Source organism: Crotalus tigris, unplaced genomic scaffold (genome assembly GCF_016545835.1).
Source record: "Crotalus tigris isolate CLP2741 ecotype Arizona unplaced genomic scaffold, ASM1654583v1 scf7180000017774.6281472, whole genome shotgun sequence".
Taxonomy (NCBI): domain Eukaryota; kingdom Metazoa; phylum Chordata; class Lepidosauria; order Squamata; family Viperidae; genus Crotalus; species Crotalus tigris.
In genome coordinates this window covers 942,320-962,289 of record NW_024096625.1, presented here as the reverse complement: position 1 = coordinate 962,289, position 19,970 = coordinate 942,320, and the positions used below count along the sequence as shown (strand labels likewise).

At 43.5% G+C, this 19,970-nt stretch overlaps 1 protein-coding gene across 11 annotated transcripts in view; it reads right to left on the bottom strand.

Moving 5' to 3' along the window:
- The window catches only part of UBE2F (ubiquitin conjugating enzyme E2 F (putative)), a 100,964-nt gene that overhangs the window by 50,951 nt on the left and 30,043 nt on the right, over positions 1–19,970 (bottom strand). For 7 of the 11 annotated variants that reach the window (XM_039341929.1, XM_039341934.1, XM_039341932.1 and 4 more), the window contains exons 6-7: positions 12,201–12,271; positions 900–971 (exon numbers count right to left, since the gene is read on the bottom strand). In XM_039341929.1, coding sequence (XP_039197863.1) covers positions 900–971; positions 12,201–12,271 — 143 coding nt within the window. The remainder of the gene's footprint in view (positions 1–899; positions 972–12,200; positions 12,272–19,970) is intronic. The other 4 variants (XM_039341935.1, XM_039341939.1, XM_039341936.1 and 1 more) reach the window with 1 other exon arrangement.

Below are 19,970 nucleotides of genomic sequence, written 5' to 3'. Positions count from 1 at the left end.
ATAGTTATGAAAACCTTTGAAAGGTTAATGCTGGCCCACTTGAAAGCCATCACAGATCCACTGCTAGATCTGTGCAATTTGCCTACCATGCAAATAGGTTGGCAAATGAGGCTGTCAATATGGCACTCCACTATATCTTACTGTCAGAGTTGTGATGAAAAAGATCAACTTCAGTACACTGGAAAACCCCGACGTAGTAGCTTCATTAGTAAAAGATCTTGACAATCAATTCCTGGAGCTGCAAATACAGGAAAATGCTGAGAAGGACTGGGAATGTTTCCGGGACATCTAGCACTCTTCTGCACTTAAGGTTCTTGGACCCTCATATAGGAAGCAGCAGGACTGTTTGATGAAAGCGATGAAGAGATTAAGGCCTTGCTTGCTGAAAAACACCATCTGTACCGCACTCATCAGAATGACCCATCGTCAATTGCAAAGAAAAATGCTTTTATAAACACTCGCAGGATTGTACAGAGCAAGCTCCGCAAGATGCAGGACTCCTGGCTGAGTGCCAAAGCAGATGAAATCCAGACATTTGCTGATAGAAACGATGCCAAACGATTCTATGAAGCCCTTAGATCCCTGTATGGACCTCAGCCCTTAGGAAGCTCTCTTTTACTGGATTCGAGTGATACAACTCTTATCACTGAGAAGACCGTGATTTTACAGCGTTGGGCGGAGCATTTCCACTCTGTGCTGAACCGCCCATCCACCATCAATAATGAGGCGATTGACAGGATACTCCAGGTAGATATGAACTATAGCCTGGATGCCCTACCATCAGAGGCTGAAACTTCACAGGCCATCAGTCAATGTTCCAGTGGTAAGGCGCCAGGATCTGACGCAATCCCAGCGGAAGTCTATAAGGCTGGCGGTGCTGTGCTTGTTGAAAAACTTACCCAGTTGTTTCGATCCTTCTGGAAACAAGATTCCATTCCTCAGGAACTGAAAGACACGTCCATCGTGCACCTCTACAAGAGGAAAGGAAACCGACAAGTCTGCGATAATTATAGAGGAATATCACTTCTCTCCGTTGCAGGCAAGATCTTTGCACGAGTGTTGCTAAATCGCCTGATTGACCATCTGGAACAGGGTATACTACCTGAGACACAGTGTGGTTTCCGCAAAGAGCATGGCACAGTGGACATGATATTTGCAGCTCAACAGCTCCAGGAGAAATGTCAGGAGCAGAATCGTGAACTATACATCACCTTCGTCGATCTCATCAAGGCCTTTGACACAGTTAGGACTATGGCGCATTATGTCGAAGTTTGGGTCCCCCGACAGGTTTATTCTGATGGTATGACAGTTCCATGATGGCATGGCGGCTCGTGTTCTGAATAACGGTGGAGCCTCAGAGGCCTTCCCTGTTACTAATGGCGTTAAGCAAGGCTGCATGCTGGCACCAACCCTGTTCAGCATGATGTTCTCAGCCATGCTGTCAGACGCCATTCAGAACAGCTCAGTGGGAGTTAATCTGAGGTACAGAACGGATGGGAAACCTGCGAAAACTTCAGGCTGTCACCAAGGTAAAGGAGACTGTGCTACGAGATCTCCTCTTTGCTGATGACTGTGCCCTTAATGCAGGATCGTAGCAGTAAATGCAAGCCAGCATGGACAAATTCGCAGCCGCTTGTGACAACTTTGGCCTCTTTATCAACACGAAGAAAACTGAAGTGATGTACCAGCCAGCTCCAAAAGTCCAATATCAAGAGCCTACCATCACAGTAAAGGGACAAAAGCTGCAAGCAGTGGACCAATTTACGTATCTTGGTAGTACCCTCTCCCGTGCAGTGACAATTGACATCGAGGTCAACTGTAGAATTGCCAAGGCAAGTTCTGAATTTGGCATTTGCGGACTAACGTGTGGGACCGCCGTGGAATAAGTCTTGCTACCAAGCTTAAAGTTTACCAGGCAGCAGTGCTAACTACCCTATTGTATGCTAGTGAGACCTGGACAGTGTACAGGAGGCATGTTAGGCAACTGAACTACTTCCACATGACTTGCCTTCATGGAATTCTGAGGATCCGGTGGCAGGATAAGATACCAGACACAGATGTCCTCTCCAGAGCAGGCCTATCATCAGTTTACACTCTATTGATGAAAGCCCAGATGCGCTGGGCAGGCCATGTTGTAAGGATGCCAGATCATCGCATCCCTAAACAGCTCTTCTATGGTGAGCTGTCTCAAGGAAAGTGATCGCACGTGGGACAAAAGAAGCGATACAAAGACACGTTGAAAGCCTCTCTTAAGTCCCTGGATATTAATACCATCTCTTGGGAACTTCTGGTGCATGATCGACCGACATGGCGCACCTTGGTGTACCAGAGTTGCCAGACATATGAACACAGAAGGACAATCTTGGCACAAGAAAAGCGAGCACTCCGCAAAGCCAGAGCTGCAAATGCTGAAGTAACAGTGTCTACATTTCTTTGTTCAGTATGTGGCAGAACATTCCATGCTAACATCGGTCTTATTAGCCACCTACGGACACATCGCTGATGGCCCATAACCCACAAGATGTCAAGGTCTTCATCGAAATCGATGGATGAACAACATTGTCAGAACCCATGTTTTCTCTGGGGGAGAATCTCTTTCATTTCTTTTTCATCTCTTACTGAGGGTTCTGCCATTCTCCTGAGGGAGAGGGGGGAAGGCTCTGTAGTATGTTTCTCTGCTTTGCTACCATGTATCCTTTCCGCTGTTTCTACATACTTACTCTTTGAACTGTCTCTCCCTTGATGTTACCTTGGAGTGAGAAAGGAATGTGCCTGTGGTCATCTGGCTTATCTCTTTTATTATTCTAATAAAAGTTCCTTTTGGAAAGAAATTGTTCCAAGAGTCCTACTTTCTTGGAATGAGTATTTTTTTATTGAAAGTTTTTGCAATTTTACAATAAAATCCCTCTCCCACTACCTCCCTACCCTCCCAAAAACCCTCCCCCCCCCTTCCCAGAGCTGAATACAGGGTTAGCTAGAACTAAGAATACAAAAAATTTAAACTTAAGTAAATCTCAAACAAAAATTACATTAAAAAAAAAATCCTATATATATATATATATATATATATAAAATAAAAAACTCCAATATATATATATGTAATAAAAAATACTTATTATCTTAAACTTTAAACTTTAAACATAAATTATTCAAAAACTAAATAATATCTTTTAATATCATACTTATACTGTATAAAGTTTATCCATCTTTTCCACACCAAGAGATATTTCTCTTGCGATTGATCTTTCAAATAAGCCGAATTTTTTGCCATTTCAGATAAATAAGAGACTTTAAAAAACCATTCCTCCAAAGTAGGCAAAAATTCCTTCTTCCAATATTGTCCTATCAACAACCTTGCTGCTGTAATTAAATTTACAATGGGTCAATGGGTGTTGGGAAGGAGGAGCACTGGAGAAGAGATCCAAGAAAGTAACACTCAGACATGGCAGTCACCAACCGAGCTGGAAAGTCGAGATCAAGAGGTCGCTTCACCTTAGTGAAGACAAGGACCGACCGCCCCAGTCCATCCGGTTCCTGGAGCAAGCCCCTCACCAGGATCATAGAACTGTTTAGCCCTGGAATGCCCAAGAGGGTTGCACTCAGAGCACTAATAGACTCTGGCTGCACCCATTGCCTCATAAGCCAACTTTAGTGGGGAATTTAGGAATTCTGGTGAGAAGGCTGAAGAAACTGATATCATTCAGTCGGCTCCCTCCAAAGATGTACAATAGGATTCAAGTCAGCGCTCTGGCTGGGCCACTTTAGGACATTCACAGAGTTGTCCCTAAGCCACTCCTGTGTTGTCTTGGCTGTGTACTAAGGATCGTTGTCATGTTGGAAAGTGATCCTTTGGCATAATCTGAGGTCGAATGCTATGGAACAAGTTTTCACTGAGGATAACCCTGTAATTTGCTCCATTCAGCTTTCCCTCAACCCTGACCAGTCTCCCAGTCCCTGCTGCTAAAAACATCCCCATAGCATGATGCTGGCACCACTCCTCGCTGTTGGGATGATATTGGGCAGATGGTGAGCAGGGCCCAGTTTCCTCCAGACATAATAGTTAGAATTGAGGCCAAATAATTCAATCTTGGTTTCATCAGACCAGAGAACCTTGTTCCTTACAGTCCGAGAGTCCTTCAGGTGCTTTTGTGCAAACTCAAAGTGGGCTTTCATGTGTTTTGCACTGAGAAGAGGTTTCCGTCTAGCCATAAAGCCCAGATCGGTGGAGGGCTGCAGTGATGGTTGTCTTTCTGGAACTCTGTCCCATCTCCACACAGGATCTCTGGAACTCAATCTGAGTGACCATCGGGTTCTTGATCACCTCTTTTACTAAGGCCCTTCTTCCATTTGAGAATTATGGAGGCCACAGTATTCTTAGGAACATTCAGTGCAGCAGAAATTTTATTGTACTCTTTCCCAGATCCGTGCCTTGCAATAATCCTGTCTCTGAACTCTGTAGGCAGTTCCTTTGACCTCATGGCTTTTGCTCTGCTACAATATGCATTGTCAGTTGTGAGGCCTTCTATAGGGAGGTGTGTGCTTTTCCAAAACATATCCAATTTAATTTATCACAGGTGGACTCCAATCAAGGTGTAGAAACATGTCAGCAAGGATCAAGACAAATGAGAGGCACCAGAGCTAAATTTCACATGTTGTTACAGACATTTCTAAAAAAAAATTCACTTTGTCATTATGGGATACTGAGTGTAGATTAATGAGGAAAAAAGTGAATTTCAACAACTGTAGAATCAGGCTGCAGCATAACAAAATTGACAAAAGTGAAGGAGGTCTGAATACTTTCTGAATGCACTATATGTAAAGATCCTTTTTGTAGACTTCAGCTCAGCATTCAATACCATCATTCCAGAAATCCTCCTCTCTAAACTAACTCAGCTAGCTGTGCTTGATCACACTTGTAAATGGATTATAAGCTTTCTAATGAAGAGGAAGCAGCAGGTGAAGCTAGGCAAAAATCACACTCAAAAATCCAATTAGCACAGGAGCTCCCCAGGACTATGTGCTCTCTCCATTACTCTTCTTTCTCTGTACCAATGACTGCATCTTGATGGATACCTGTGTTACGGTACTGAAGTTTGCAGATAATACAACAATCATTGTTTCTCATCTGAGATGATAATGAGTCTGCATATAATTGAGAGGTAAACTGGCCCTATGTTGCAGCCAGAACAATCTGGAGCTGAACACTTCTTAAAACTGTAGAGATGATAGTAGATTTTAGAAAATGCTCTCCTATTGTGATGATTTCCTTAGATGCTTCCCCAGATGTAGTTCAGAGGAGGATGAGCCAGTCCGAGGCACTTCAGGAGGGGAGTTGGTCAATAGCTCCAAGGCAAAGTCTGCAAGTCCAAGTGTGGGGGGAGTGATTGATGGGAAAGAAACTGAACGAGCAGCCGGCTGAGAGTGATTTGGCTGAAGCAAAGCTGCAATAGGACAACCCTAAGTCTTCAGGTGGGGAAATCACACAACTGCAGCCAGTCAGTGATGAGAAAGAGGAACTGCCTTCTGCAGTTGATCCAAAAACACATACGACAGAAAAGAGGCAAGAGCAGCTAAGGTCATCCCGACTACTTATGAAGAGGCAGCCTCATCCCCCTTGATAGGCTGCACCAGCTGACTATTTAGCACAGTAGGCATATGGAGACAATGCTGGAAACTTTGTGTTTATTTCCTAGCTGTGTATTTCCTGGTTGTTGTGATTCCTGCCTTGCTTTGGGCTGACACTGTCCCTTGACCTTGGATTATGCCTTGTGAACTCTGGAATTTTCTTGCCTTGTGAACTCTCCTGTATTGTGGATTTAATTTTGTCTGGTGGATTTATCTTGGTTGGGAAACTTTCAAGTGTCTTGTGGACTCATTGGCCATTGCTCTGTGGATTAGCATTGATCTGCTTTTGGCTGGACTTAATTGGGACAGTATTGAGTGAAGGAAATCAATAAACCCACTAAATCCCCATTACGTGTGCATATTCTACTACTTCTTACAATATTAGATACCATAGTATCAACAGTATAGACCTTCAAATTTCTGGATTCTATTATCTTTCAGGATTTGAAATGGACACCTAACATTAAAACCATCATTAAAAAGGCATAACAAAGAATGTTCTTTCTGCACCAACTCAGAAAGCTCAGATTACCCAAGGATCTGCTGATACAGTTCTACAGAGGAATTAGTAAGTCTGACATTTTACCTCAATAACTATCTGGTTTGGCACAGCAACCAAACTGGACAGGTAGACTTCAAGGGATAGTTAGGACTGCTGTCATGGCTGTCATCCCTCAAGCCAAGCTTTGCAAAGCCAACAGCCTGACATTAGCAACGGGGGAGGGAAAAAGGTTGGAATGCAGAGAGGAGATGGGGGTGTGTGTGGAAGGGAAACCTAAGTAGGCTGGCCAAGGAATAAGAAGCAAGCACCTGCTAGGCAAGGTCACCAAACGCAGTGCAAAGCAGAAAAGCCCACAAACCCAAAGGCCCGTTACCCAAACAATATACCAGCATTTAATTGAATGTTTGCTGATAACGGGGGACGGTCAGGGAAAAAAGAATGTTAATTGCATTCTCTGCACACAAAAACACCAGAACCATCTTAAACACCTGTAACCATTTAAGCTCCAGTAAGGTATATTCTTGGTAAAACAATGGTCCAGTTTTTCTTTGCTAGGTGAATGAATGGGACAGTTGACAGAAAAAACAACTGCAACCAGTCTGCCTTCCGTTAAGGATCTGTATACTGCAGTGGTTCTCAACCTTTCTAATGCCGCAACCCCATAATACAGTTCCCCATGTTGTGGTGACCCCCAACCACTTATACATCACTGGGTGCCAGGGGCGTGGCCAAAGAAAAGGGGGAAAAATGGTGGACAGCCTTGTTTGGCGACCCCCATGAAATGGTCGTTTGACCCCAAATGGGGTCCCGACCCACAGGTTGAGAACCACTGGTATACTGCATGAACCAGAAAGAGGGCTGAGAAAATATCTACAGACCCCTCACATCCTGGACATAAATTGTTTTACCTTCTGCCCTCAGGACATCATTATAGGGCATTGTATGCCAAAACAACTAGACACAAAGACAGTTTTCACCCTCATGCCATCACTCTGCTGAACACCTATTTCCCACAGCACTGTCTTAGGTTTAAATGGAGAAGACAGAAATACATTTTCCTAAATGCTGGGAAAGAGAGGGCCAAATGTACCTCCTTAGAGAATGCATTGTGTAGACTGGGAATTACAGATATGAAGTCACCTCATTTGAACTCCTGTGGGCAGGGCTATTTTTTCAAAGTTCTGTCCTGCTAATGGAAATAAGTGCACAGGTTTATAGAATGAAATACAGTCCCCCAAATAATCAGCCATTTATGGCTTTAAAGTTCAATCTCAGCAACCAGATACTCAACACAGATAGTCCATGACTTACACTGACAATTGGGATCAGAATTTCTGTTACTAAGCAAAGCAGTTAAGTTAATCACACCCAATTTTATGACTATTTTCCTATAGTTGTTAAGTGAATTACATAGTCATTAAGTGCATCTGATGCCCCCCCCACTGACTTTGCTTGTTGGAAGGCATCTAGGAAGGTTGCAAATGGCAAATGTCCATCATAAATACATGCCAGTTGTCAAGTGCTCAGATTTTAATCATGTCCCTGTGGGGATGCTGCAACAGTTGCATGTGTAAGGACTAGTTGTAAGTTATTTTAATTAATCAATGGAATGACTTGCATCCAGAAGTTGTGGGTGCTTCATCACTGAAAGTTTTCAAGAAAAGACTGGACAACCATTTGTCTGGAAAAGTATAGGATCTTTTGTTCCAGTAGGGGGCTGGATTAAAGAGTTTCAAGGTCCCTTCCAAATCTGTGTCTTATCTTGTCTTGTCTAATCTCTGGAAGGGACCTTGGAGGTCTTCTAGTCCAGCCCCCTGCTCAAGCGGGAGAACCTATATCAGTGATGGCGAACCTTTTAGAGACTCAGTGCCCAAACTGCAACCCAAAACCCACTTATTTATCACTGGGTGCCAGGTGGGCGTGGCCACAATGGTCCTGGCAGACTGGATGGGTGGGGACAGGGTGGCGGGGGCCAGTCCCTGGCCATCTCCGGGGCACAGCATGCGTGCCCACAGAGAGGGCTCTGAGTGCTGCCTCTGGCACGCGTGCCGTAGGTTCACCACCATTGACCTATACCATCTCAGACAGGTGATTGTCAGTCTCTTCTTAAAAATTTCCAGTGCTGGAGTGCCCACGATTTCTGGGGGTTACACTGGTTGATTGTCCTCACTGTCAGGAAGTTTCTCCTTAATTCCAAGTTGCTTCTCTCTTTGATCAGTTTCCAACTATTGTTTCTTGTCATGCCCTCTGGTGCTTTGGTGAATAACATGACCCCCTCTTCTTTGTGGCAGCCCCTCAAATACTGAAATATACTATCGTGTCTCCCCTATTTCTTCTTTTCTTTAGACTAGTCAAACCCAAGTCCTGCAGCCATCTTCGTATGTTTTAGTCTCCAGGCCTTTGATCATCTTAGCTGCTCTTCTTTGAATTTTTTTTTCAAACTCTCAATATCTTTTTTGTGATATGGTGACCAAAATTGGCTGCAGTATTCCAGGTGTGCTCTTACTAGGGTTTTATAAAGCAGTACTAATACCTCATGTGATCTTGAGTCTATTGCCTCTGTTTATACAACCCAGGATTGTATTAGCTTTTTTTTTATTATTGCTGCACACTGCTGGCTCATAGTTAAGTGATCATCCACTAGGACTCCAAGGTCCCTCTCAGAGTTACTGTTTTTAAGCCAAATCTTGCCCAATCTGTATTTGTTCCTTTGGTTTTTCCTGCCTAAGTGTAAGACTTTGCTTTTCTCCACATTAAAACTCATTTTGTTCAAGTTTGTCAAGGATCCTGAGTTTGTCTTCTGGGGGGTTGGCTACTCCTGACAGTTTGGTGTCATCTGCAAATTTGATGAGTTCCCCTTCAATTCCCTTGTCTAAGTCATTGATGAAGATGTTGAAGAGTAGTGGGCCTAAGATGGAACCTTATGGTACTCCATTGTTTACTTCTCTCCATGTGGATGTAATGTCATTGAGGACTACTCGTTAAGTGCGGTTTGTCAGCCAGCTACAGATCCATCTGGTGGTAATGTTGTCTATTCCACTTTTTTGTAGCTTACCAAGGAGTAGGTTGTGGTCTACTTTGTCAAATGCCTTACTGAAATCTAGGTATACTATGTCCACTGCATTTTTCTGGTCTACTAGTTTAGTCATTTTATCGAAGAATGAGATAAAATTGGTTTGGCATGATCTTTTTTTAGCAAATCCCATGCTGGCTGCTAGTTATAACTTTGTTTGCTTCTAGTAGTTCGCAGATCTGTTTTTGATTATCTTTTCTAGAATCTTCCCAGGTATTGGTGTTAAACTGATTGGTCTGTAGTTTCCTGGCTCCGTTTTTTTTTTCTTTTCTTGAAGATGGGGACCACATCAGCCATTTTCTAATCCTTGGGTGCTTTCCTGGGGCTCCAGGAGTTTTGAAAGATGTGGTCCGATGGTTCTGAGATAACATCTGGCAGCTCTTTCAAACTCTGGGATGTAATCTCTTGGGTCCTGGTGATTTATATTCATCAAGGTTGGATAGGTGTTCTCTTACCATTTCCTTGCTTATTTTGATTTTTGTTTCTAGTATGTATTTTGCAGTGTTTTTTTTGGGGGGGGGTGTTGGGCTATGGTTTCTTTTTGTGTGAAGACTGATGCAAAGTATGAGTTAAGCAGCTCTGCCTTCTCCTTGTTGTCTGTAATTTCCTTGCCATCTTCTCTCTTTAGTGGGCCTATAGTTTCCTTGACTTTTTTATTATTGTTAATATGTTGGAAGAAACTTTTTTTGTTGTCCTTGATTTCTGTTGTGAGTCTTTTTTGTTCTGGGCCTTTGCTTTCCTGACTTCTTCTTTGCATGTTCTGGCTGTCTGATGATAATCAGCCTTCTATGAATTTTAGTGTCATTGTAACCTCAAGTGATCATTAAGTGAATGATTGCAAGTTGAGGACTACCTGTATTCAGATCTAGAAATTTATCAAGGATAGCTCCACGTAAAGCATGTTGCAGGTGCCAAGATTAGTTGTAATTAATGTGTGGATAACTATTCCAAAGGCTCCCTGGATCAAGAAGGGTTGCAACTGGTACAAAAGGTATAGTTGTCCAACCTTACTTCTTGAAACAGCTGCCATTTGCAATTCCAGCTGTAGTTTGGGATCAAGGAGCAACCCCAAAGAGTGAACTTGCTCTTTCAGGGGGAGGGCAATTCCATCCAGAGTTCACATCAGTCCCCAAGCTTCTCCTTGCCAATTTCATCTTGCCTTAATTTATATTTCTTTTTTGGTAATGGATTGGTTTAATCTTACAAAATTCTATGAAAATTAGAGAGGTTGAAGAGAGGAGGTGAGTGAAAGAAAGAAAATAAAAATAAAAGGAAGGAAAGGAGCTAGATTAGGAGGAGTTAGATTACCAAGTTCACTGAAGCTCACTAAAGCAAGTTAAAACAAAGCAAATTTGTATAGGGACAAAGGAATTTTAGATGTGCTTTGCAACAGACAAGAAGATGGAAATGTAGGCCACCAATACTTCATGTGTTCTGAATTTCAACAGCAACCACCTACTGTCACACAAAAAGAGTTGCATCAGAACACTATATGGCAGGGTGAGAACCCACTACAGTACTCAGCAAGCCAAAGAGTTGGAGAGCAGATACCTACATGAACAATTCAGGAAGAATGGGTACCCACAATCATTTGTTACAAGGTGTCTGCAGTGGGGAGAGAAAGGAAAAAAACAAGGTACAAAACCAACCACTTTGCACACCCTGCCATATATCAAAAACATTTTGGAAGCTGTAGAATGCAACTTCTGAGATCTGCAAGTAGGCATCACCCACCGCTCAGAGGCTACCATACGAGGATAAATTATGTATTGTAAAGATAGCTTGGAGGTGGGATCCAATGTAATCTACTGGATCCCCTACATGGATTGCCCCTATGACTATGTAGGACAGATGGGAAAGAAGTTAACGACCAGATTGCAAGTACACAAGCAAGCAGTCAGAAGAGGAGCCCCGAACTCATTGGTAACCTCACACTGCAATGAACAAGGACATACATTCAATTTTGCAGCTACTAAGATTGTTGGATGAGCAGGCACAAAGTCAACCAGGGAAATGATTGAAGCCAGGGAAATGGGCCCCTTGTCAGTCAACAGGAGTATGGATTTACCACCAGCTTATCACATACTTAGGAGAGGAGGGCTTGGTAGCACAAGGAAACAACAGTCAATGACTTAATAGCCAGCCATCAACACCCCAATCAACATCTAAAAAGCCACATACAACAGGCACCACATAAATATCACACACAAAATAGCCCAAAGCACACACTTTGCTAGAGAGACATTCACTGAAGACGGGCTCCAGAAATGAGCCTGAAAGCTCAGAAGACTAAAGTTCTGATCCCAGTGACCAACCCAGATTAGATCCTGCAACGTTATCCTGGGACATGTATATTCACCTTCATTTATGGAAAATATTGGTTATCTATTTTATAAACTATCATTTTTTTCAGTTTTTTAAAGCAAAAGATTGTTATAACATTCTAACAGTTTACTATGTTACACTTTCACTCTTTCCTTCCTTCTGTTTGTTAAATTTATATCAGATCTTTCTCTTTTAAGAGCTATATAGTGACTCCTTTCCTTCCCTTTAACTTTTATTCATTTACCTCTCTTCAACCTCTTTCTAACTTTCATAAAATTCTGTCCTGTTTTCTTTACAAGAATGTGCAGTTAATCGTGTCCTTTTCTTAAAGATGAAAGTAATTTACCATTTCAGAAGGGTATATTTAATAATTAATAGATTTAAGAAGATCAAATAAAGCTAATAATGTTTTAGTTTAGAAAAATTACAATTACTAGAGTGTAGAAGCAGGTAGATGGTTATCTTTATACTTAATATACCTTTTGCAATTTTTTGTCCACAATTAGCTGCTAATTAACTGCTGTTGACCAAACTGAAGAAAAAAATCCTCAATTTAGAAGTATTAGATATTCCATTTTTAAAAAACTTATATGTGCTCTTTTCCCACCCCCCATTTTATTTACATATTTGATAAAATGGTAATAAAAAAACTGAACTATTCAAATAATGAATTACCTCAAACAGATTTCCCCTGTCTCAGTTATATTTGGATGCCAGATTCTTGTCAAACATTTTACCTTGGGAGGCTGTCAAAGAATAAAACAGAGATTACAACATGTTATGTATGAAAGGCAAATTGTTCCTTCTCTATCTACCTACCTTCTATGCAGTGTGTATCCCAGCTCCCTGTAGATACATAAAAAACAGACAATTCCTATTCCTGCCACCTCTGACATTTTTTTCTTAATTTTCTACATAGCTATAAAAATCAAATCATCCATTATTAACAAAAGCATGACAAAAGTTTAGAAATATCAAATTAGAAACATTTTAACGTCTTTCACTTAAGCCAATTCATATTATTAGGAAATTAAATATTTGATGGATTCAAATTTAGTTAGCTCTGGGTTCAGTACTGGTTAGAGTGATGTGATTTCTGACTTTTTTAAACATAGTAACTATTCCCTTGCAGCTTAGTTAAAATTTATTTTAGAAGTTTGGAAAAAATGAAAACATTCATTGGCTCCTTAGTTTTCTTCTGTATCCTCATTCCTCAACCATCCTTTTTTTAAAGTAAAGGATAGATCTGTTTAATATAAGGAATGGGAAGATACAGAAATTTATAGCATAATTGTAATTACTAATGTAATTACATATTGTGTTTTAATATAAAACACTATTAAGTGATTTTCGTAAGATTCATCAAAAACTTTGAACTAAAAAGTTGGCAATGCCACTGAATATGGTAATTTGTATAATTTGAATACAAACTGACTTACAAAATCTAGAACAGCTACAATTTATATTGTCTAATTTTAGCAGAGTGTCTATTGTAAGCCTTTGGGTTATCTTCATAATCAGTTTTGATGACTTGATAAAATAGATTTAACAAATATTCTGTGTTGCAACATAAAGAATCCCAAATTATCTTCCAGAGGGGTTTAAGATTAAGATTAAAATCAAACAGAAGCTTTGATTTTAATTACAAATAAATGAAGTATATGAATATAATTTTTCGTAAATTTTAATGGGTTTACAGGACCAAATGTAAATTGTGAAGGAATGAAAGTACTTGACTCAAGTGATATTAAGATGTAACTTCTGACCAGCTCTTTTCCACAAATCCTACTATTGGTTTAATGTCTATATTCCTTAACATACATAAATTGATACTAACAGAATTCATACAGTTGATTGAAAAGAATTGATTCAATTCCTGCTGTTTTATCTAAATTAACACAAGAGTTTGGAAAACCCTGCAATGAAGGATAAATTTATTGAATTATGATCACAATTAATTCATGATACTTTTTTCATAATAAAGTTCATACAAATCTCATTCTATTATAAAAAATTATAGGTGTTTTAAATGTTTGTATTTCTCTTTAAAATCACAGAAGTATTAATACTCAATTGAAGTATTTACAATTAGTACAAATAATTTTATTATTTTTCTTCCCTTCTCTTTTTAAATTTATAATTGTTTTTCATAGAAGACAAACCAAAAGAAAAAAAGGAAATAAATAAGAAAGGGTAAAAAATTAAAATGAGGGGAAAAATTAAATATTATGAATATCTTCCAAGCTTCTTTTCAACAGATAATTATAATTTTATTTTCCCTATTCCCCATTCCCCAAGACGCTATATAAATCTTTTCAGCCTCTCATCTTCCTTAATGTTCAGATCATAAATTATAGAACATAGAATAACAGAGTTGGAAGAACCCTTACTTTCTTTTTGAAGATCATTTCATTTTTCTTTTAGCAAGGTTTTCAGATATTCAGAAAAAAAATGTTTTTTCTTTAACTAAATGACATTTGCCATTTCTGTCAATTCTGACATCTTCACTATCCATTCCTCCACTGTTGGGATTATTTTTCTCCTTTTCTCCTTTACTTTTCCTTTTGCCTTGTTTTATTACTTTTTAAAACTGTACCTTTATTTTTGTTTTACCCTGAAGTTCTGTTTTTTAATAAAAAGTTTAAACAAAGCAATATGATCTGGGTTATTATTTACAAAGATGAACAAGTTTGTATAGGAAAGGCCTATGAAAATGTTTATAGAATGACAATACTTTAAACTCTCAATTGTAGGATACCACAGCGATCAATATTTATATTCAACATCTACATGAAGTCACCAGGTAAAGTCATCCATCAACATAGGATCAGGTATCACCTGCCCACTCTTGACACCCAGCTTTATACTCTGACTTTGGGTGAATGAAGTGATGGTATCCAAGTGCTGTCAAGATACCTTAAGGCTGATGTACCAGAGAAGTACACATTGAAGCTTAATACTAATAAGGTACAGAGGTTCAGAGTTCATAAACAATCAAATGTATTGGTGTTTACATTGCTATGCTGCTTAATTTGAATCTGAATTATATTTAAAAAATCAAATTAATCTCTCCTATATCTTCCCAGTCATTTTCATTTTCACTGACATAAAATAACATTGTTGGAAGGATCCTTGGAGGTCTTCTACTCTAACCCCTGCTCAAACAGGAGACCTTATACCATTGTGGAGAAATGGTTGTTCAACCTTTTCTTGAAAATCTCCAATGATGGAGCACCATTTCTGGAGGCAAACCATTCCACTGACTGGTCAGGAAATTTGTCCTTAATGCTAGGCTGGATCTCTTTAGTAATCTTCTACCTGTTACTCCTTCTCCTGTCCACAGGTCCTTTAAAGCAGGAGGGACTTGGACCATAGGGAGCGGGATCGAGTGCCCCCTTGACAATTTATGTGGGTCTTGGTGGCCACATTGTCCGTGAGGACTAGTATGTGCCTCCGTGCTAACGAGTTGTGGAAGTGTCGTAGGGCTAGGTGGATGGCTAGTAGTTTGAGCCAGTTTATGTTGTGTTGAAGGTCCAATGTGGACCAACGGCCCTGCGTCCACTGGGACCGGAGGTGTGTTCCCCAACCGAACAGACTTGTGTCGGTCGTGAGGACTAACTTGTCCAGCTCTCTGAAGTCTGAGCCTCTGAGCATGGCTGGAGACAGCCACCACGTGAGGGAACGCCATACCCGTTGTGGCAGTCTTACCCTTTGTTGGGAAGCGCTGAGGTTCTGCCTCTGGAAGGGAAGCATGAACCATTGCAGCTCTCGGGAGTGGAGTCTGGACCATGGAACAATTGCTATGGTCGAGATCATCTTGCCCAGCAATTGGGAAAGACTGGCCAACGTTACTGACTGGTTCTGGCATAATTGGAGCACTGACTCCCTTATGTTGTCCCGCTGTTCTTGGGATAGGTAAACCCGGCACTCCACTGTGTCTATGATTGCCCCGAGGTGCAACAGTCTTGTTGTGAGTACCAGGTGGCTCTTGGGGAAGTTCAACGAGAATCTGTGATCCTGAAGCAGATTTACCACCAGTTCTAGGTCCGTCAGGGCGGACTGGGTGGACGACTGGATTAATATGTCGTCCAGATAACATTGGACTCTGACTGGTATCGTCCTTAAGTGAGCTGCCAGGACCGCCAGGATTTTGGTGAACACCCTGGGAGTCGATGACAGACCAAATGGGAGTGCCCTGTATTGGAAGCGGCATCCCCTGTATGCGAACCGTAGGAACCGGCGGTGGACCAGAGAGATAGGAATATGAAGATACGCCTTGGTGAGGTTGATAGATGTCAAGAGATCCCCTTTTCTTACGCTTCCCAAGATGGAGCGGAGCATTTGCATTTTGAATTTGCGATAAGCCATATGGAAATTCAGGCTTTGAGATCTAGAATGGCTCTCCATCCCCCCGATGTCTTGGGCATGACAAAGAGTATGGAGTAAAATCCCTGGCCTCTCTGGTCCAGCGGAACCAGTTCTATGGCTCATATACTTAGATGTTGAACGGCTTCATTCATGAGTCTCTTCCTTGTTCGGTTCCAGGGGTAGGGACAGGAAAGGAACCGATTTGGGGGTTTGGAGAGGAATTCTAGGGATAGGCCGTGACGGATGGTGTTGATTACCCATGCATCTGTGGTGGTGGCTTCCCACTGGTGGGCAAACAGGGGAAGTCTGCCCCCTATGGGAAGTGCTGATGAGGAGTCATCTGGACTGGCGGAATGGCCCGCAAAAGGGCCACTTGCCCTGCACTTGTTGTCTGGGCCTGGGGGTTTGCCTATCTGCCTGCCTATCTTGTCTGGCCTGGAAGGGTTGCGATGGCTGGGAGTAGCCAAACCTAGCTCCTGCACGAAAAGGCTGTTTCCCTGAATAGTGACCGGGACATCTGTCCGATCTCTTAAGGAAGTGCTTGAAGACCTTGCGCTTGTCCTTGTTTTCTGTTAGATAAGGGTTTAGCGCATCCCCAAATAGCTTGCCTCCCTGGTATGGGGCGGCTGCCAGCTTCCATTCGGATTTTGCATCGGCTTGCCGGTGTTTCAACCAAAGCATGCGCCGGCCGGTGATGTTGGAAGCTATGGCTCTTGCCGAAAATCTGGCAGCCTGGAGTGTTGCGTCTGCCACATACTCCGTGGCCGCCACCATCTTGCTGAGGTCCTGGTGTGTGCGGACGTCCTCCGCTGGAACCCGGTTTTGTAACTGTCAGAGCCAATGGAGAGTGGCTCTGCTAAAGAAGGAGGTGGCTGTTGCAGCCCTGATTGCCCATGCGGTCATTTGGTGTGTTCTGCGGTAGGTGGACTTGCCTTTGTGGTCCTCGGCCTTGAGGGCCTCAGAAAAATCCCTGGATATGGCGGTGGACGATACTAGAGGCCCTAAGGGCTCGTCCACCGTTGGTACCTCCGCCTCCTCCAGCTCTTTGGCTACATTATACAGCCGCTTGTTGGTGTTACCTAGGAGAGGAAGGGAAGCCGGGGAAGACCACTGTTTCCGAACCGCGTTCAGGAATAACAAGGGACATGAGATGCGGTGCTGGGCCGTTATCGGTTCGACAAAGTTCGGGTCCGCCTCGGCATCAGGAAGAACAGGAACCGGTTCTGTTGGAGTCCCCGATCTAAGATGAGCAGTGGAGGTGGCCTTGCGTAGTAGGGTGACAAAAAAGGAGGAATTAAAGAGCCCGGTGAATGAAGGGACTTCAGGTGGGATGTCCTCCTCCTCGGACATTTGGACCTCTTGTTCTATAGTGGCCTGGTCGAGATAAGAATCCTCAGAAACATATGATCCCAATGGAGAGGAGGGATATTGATGGGTCTCCATCCCCTGCTGTTGAGCGGGACGAGACGTGGTCGTTCCCGGTTTGGGAACCTGAGTTTTATTTTATTTTTATTTTTAAAATTTATAAGCCGCCCCACTCCCGAAGGACTCTGGGCGGCTAACAATAAAAAACACATAAAACATAACAAAACAACAATACAAAAACAATCATCCAGGGGTAAGGTTTTATAAACCCCAGGCCTGCCGGAAAAGCCAGGTCTTAAGTAGCTTACAGAAGACCAACAGGGTGGGAGCGGTCCTAATCTCCGGGGGGAGCTGATTCCAAAGCGTGGGCGCCATCACAGAGAAGGCCCTCCTCCGTGGCCCCGCCAAATGGCACTGCTTGGCCGACAGGGCCTGAAGGAGGCCCAGCCTGTGGGATCTAACCGGACGTAGGGAACTATGAGGTAGTAGGCGGTCTCGCAAATAGCCTGGCCCTGAGCCATATAGGGCTTTAAAGGTAATGACCAACACCTTGAATTGGACCCGGAGACCAATAGGCAACCAGTGCAGCTCACGGAGGATAGGTGTAACGTGGGTGTATCGAGGAGCACCCACTACACTCGCGCGACTGCATTCTGGACCAACTGTAGTCTCCGAATACTTTTCAAGGGTAGCCCCATGTAGAGCGCGTTGCAGTAGTCCAAACGTGAGGTGACAAGGGCGTGAGTGACTGTAAGGAGAGCCTCCCGGTCCAGGTAGAGTCGCAACTGGTGCAAAAGGCGAACTTGTGCAAAGGTCCTCCCTGCCACAGCCGTCAATTGATGTTCCAAATTCAGCTGTGGATCAAGGAGGACACCCAAGTTGCCTCAAGGGCCCGATCTACTGCTTGTGCGATCAGCATGGCTAAGCGGTCCTCCGAGGGTAAGGAGACTGTCTCGCTAGGGCGTAGCCCTGCTGCTGTGGGTGTGAATGTGGCCTCGGGAGCCCCCTGAGACACCCGTGGAGAAGAGGATTGGGAAAGAGAACTCACCTGTCCCGCACCGTGCTGGGGACTGAGAGGATTCTCCCGTTGACCAGATTCCCAGGGGAGAAGATGGAGCCTCCAAAGGTAAGTCGGGAGCTATGTTTCCAGCCTGAGTCCTTTCCAGTCTAGCCCTCTTCTGTGCTCTGGCGAACTCCTTTTCTAGAGCCTGGTGTCTCCTGCTGGCCTGTTTGTCTATCTTCCTGGAAGTTTTCTTGGTAGACCTGGCCTTAGTAGCCGCCGTCTTATCAATGCCTTCTGGATCAGGTAAACCTGATGCGGATGGCAAGGCTCCTGTTGAGGGAAGGATAGCTTCCTCCATTCTCTGATAGTACTGGGACACGGAAGGGGGCCCCTGGTATCTGGAGAAAATACACTCTGGGTAAGGACAGACGTACTACAGGGGACACCTGGAACCCAGGTACAGTCTCCGCGTGGATAAGGATAGGCGCACTGCTGGGGGGGCCGCCTGAATCCCACAATGGCTGTGCACGGATAAGGACAGACACACTAATGGGGGTGCCTGGAATCCGGCTTAGTAAGCTGTGGATAAGGACAGACACATGACTGGAGGCGTCTGGAATCCACGCAGTTGTTAACCGGATAAGGACAGGCACACTACAGGGGGTGCCTAGAATTCAGATGGAGCCAATTTATAGGTGTTGATAGGATAGGTTCCAAGAGACACCAGGGCCTGAAAAATGGGGTACCAGAGATTGGCTATGTCATCAATCTACTCGGTATTGAAAGAAGCTAGGGCGGCCTAAGGTCCTTCTCTGAGGATAGGCCTCAATCTGTCATCAATGCCTGGCCCCTATAATTTTGGCCGTAGGTGGAACCACCTCCCCCCCGGCGGAGTTACAAGGGTCCTGTTCCTCCGCGGTGGTTGGGGAGCGGCTCCCTTGCCAGGCCTGTCGGTCTACATAGGCCGCGCGGTGAAAACTAGACGAGTTATGTAGGCTGCGCGATGAAAAAATGGTCCATGCATGCGCAAAATGGCGGCCGCGCATGCGTAGTGGCTCTCTTGTTCAAACCTGCACTCTTTGGGCCTATTCAGGCCACGTGCGTTGGACAAAGGAGGTCGAGCATGCGTCGCACGGCTCCAAGATGGTGGCCCGCGTGGAGAGTAGTGCTCTCTCTTGGAAGCTAGTGGCTTAAGGGAAAGAACGGAGCAGCCCCAGTCTCTAGCTTCCCCGCGGCCGCCCGTCAGCTGATCCATGGCTGCTCCACGGAACTCTGTAAGCGCACCCCTCCTCGCCTGTGATTACCACCCCTCCGGAATCGCTTTGTGGGTCTGGAGTGGCCCACAAAGCGGCCGCTGAGTAAGTTTAAAAACTTTTCCTGTGACTGAATTCTTCTGCAAGCTCCGCTCTCCGAACGTGTTCGCCAACTGACTGGACTAACAGCTGTTAGTCCAAACTGTTTGAGGTTCGGGGCTTAATCCCCCTTTTGGAATGAAGAGAGGGGGGATGTGGGAGGGGTGAGGAAGGGAGGAAGGAGACCCTTTCTTAACGAAGACTTGATGCCTTCTCAATAATGGAGAAGAAACTCTGCTATCCCTAGCAATTTAGAATTTGGTAAGTTGATCTAATTTAAGAAAAATAATTTGTCTAACTCTGCTACAGAAGGAACCCACCAATGGAGATTGTACTTGTCTAGAGCCAAACTTGCAA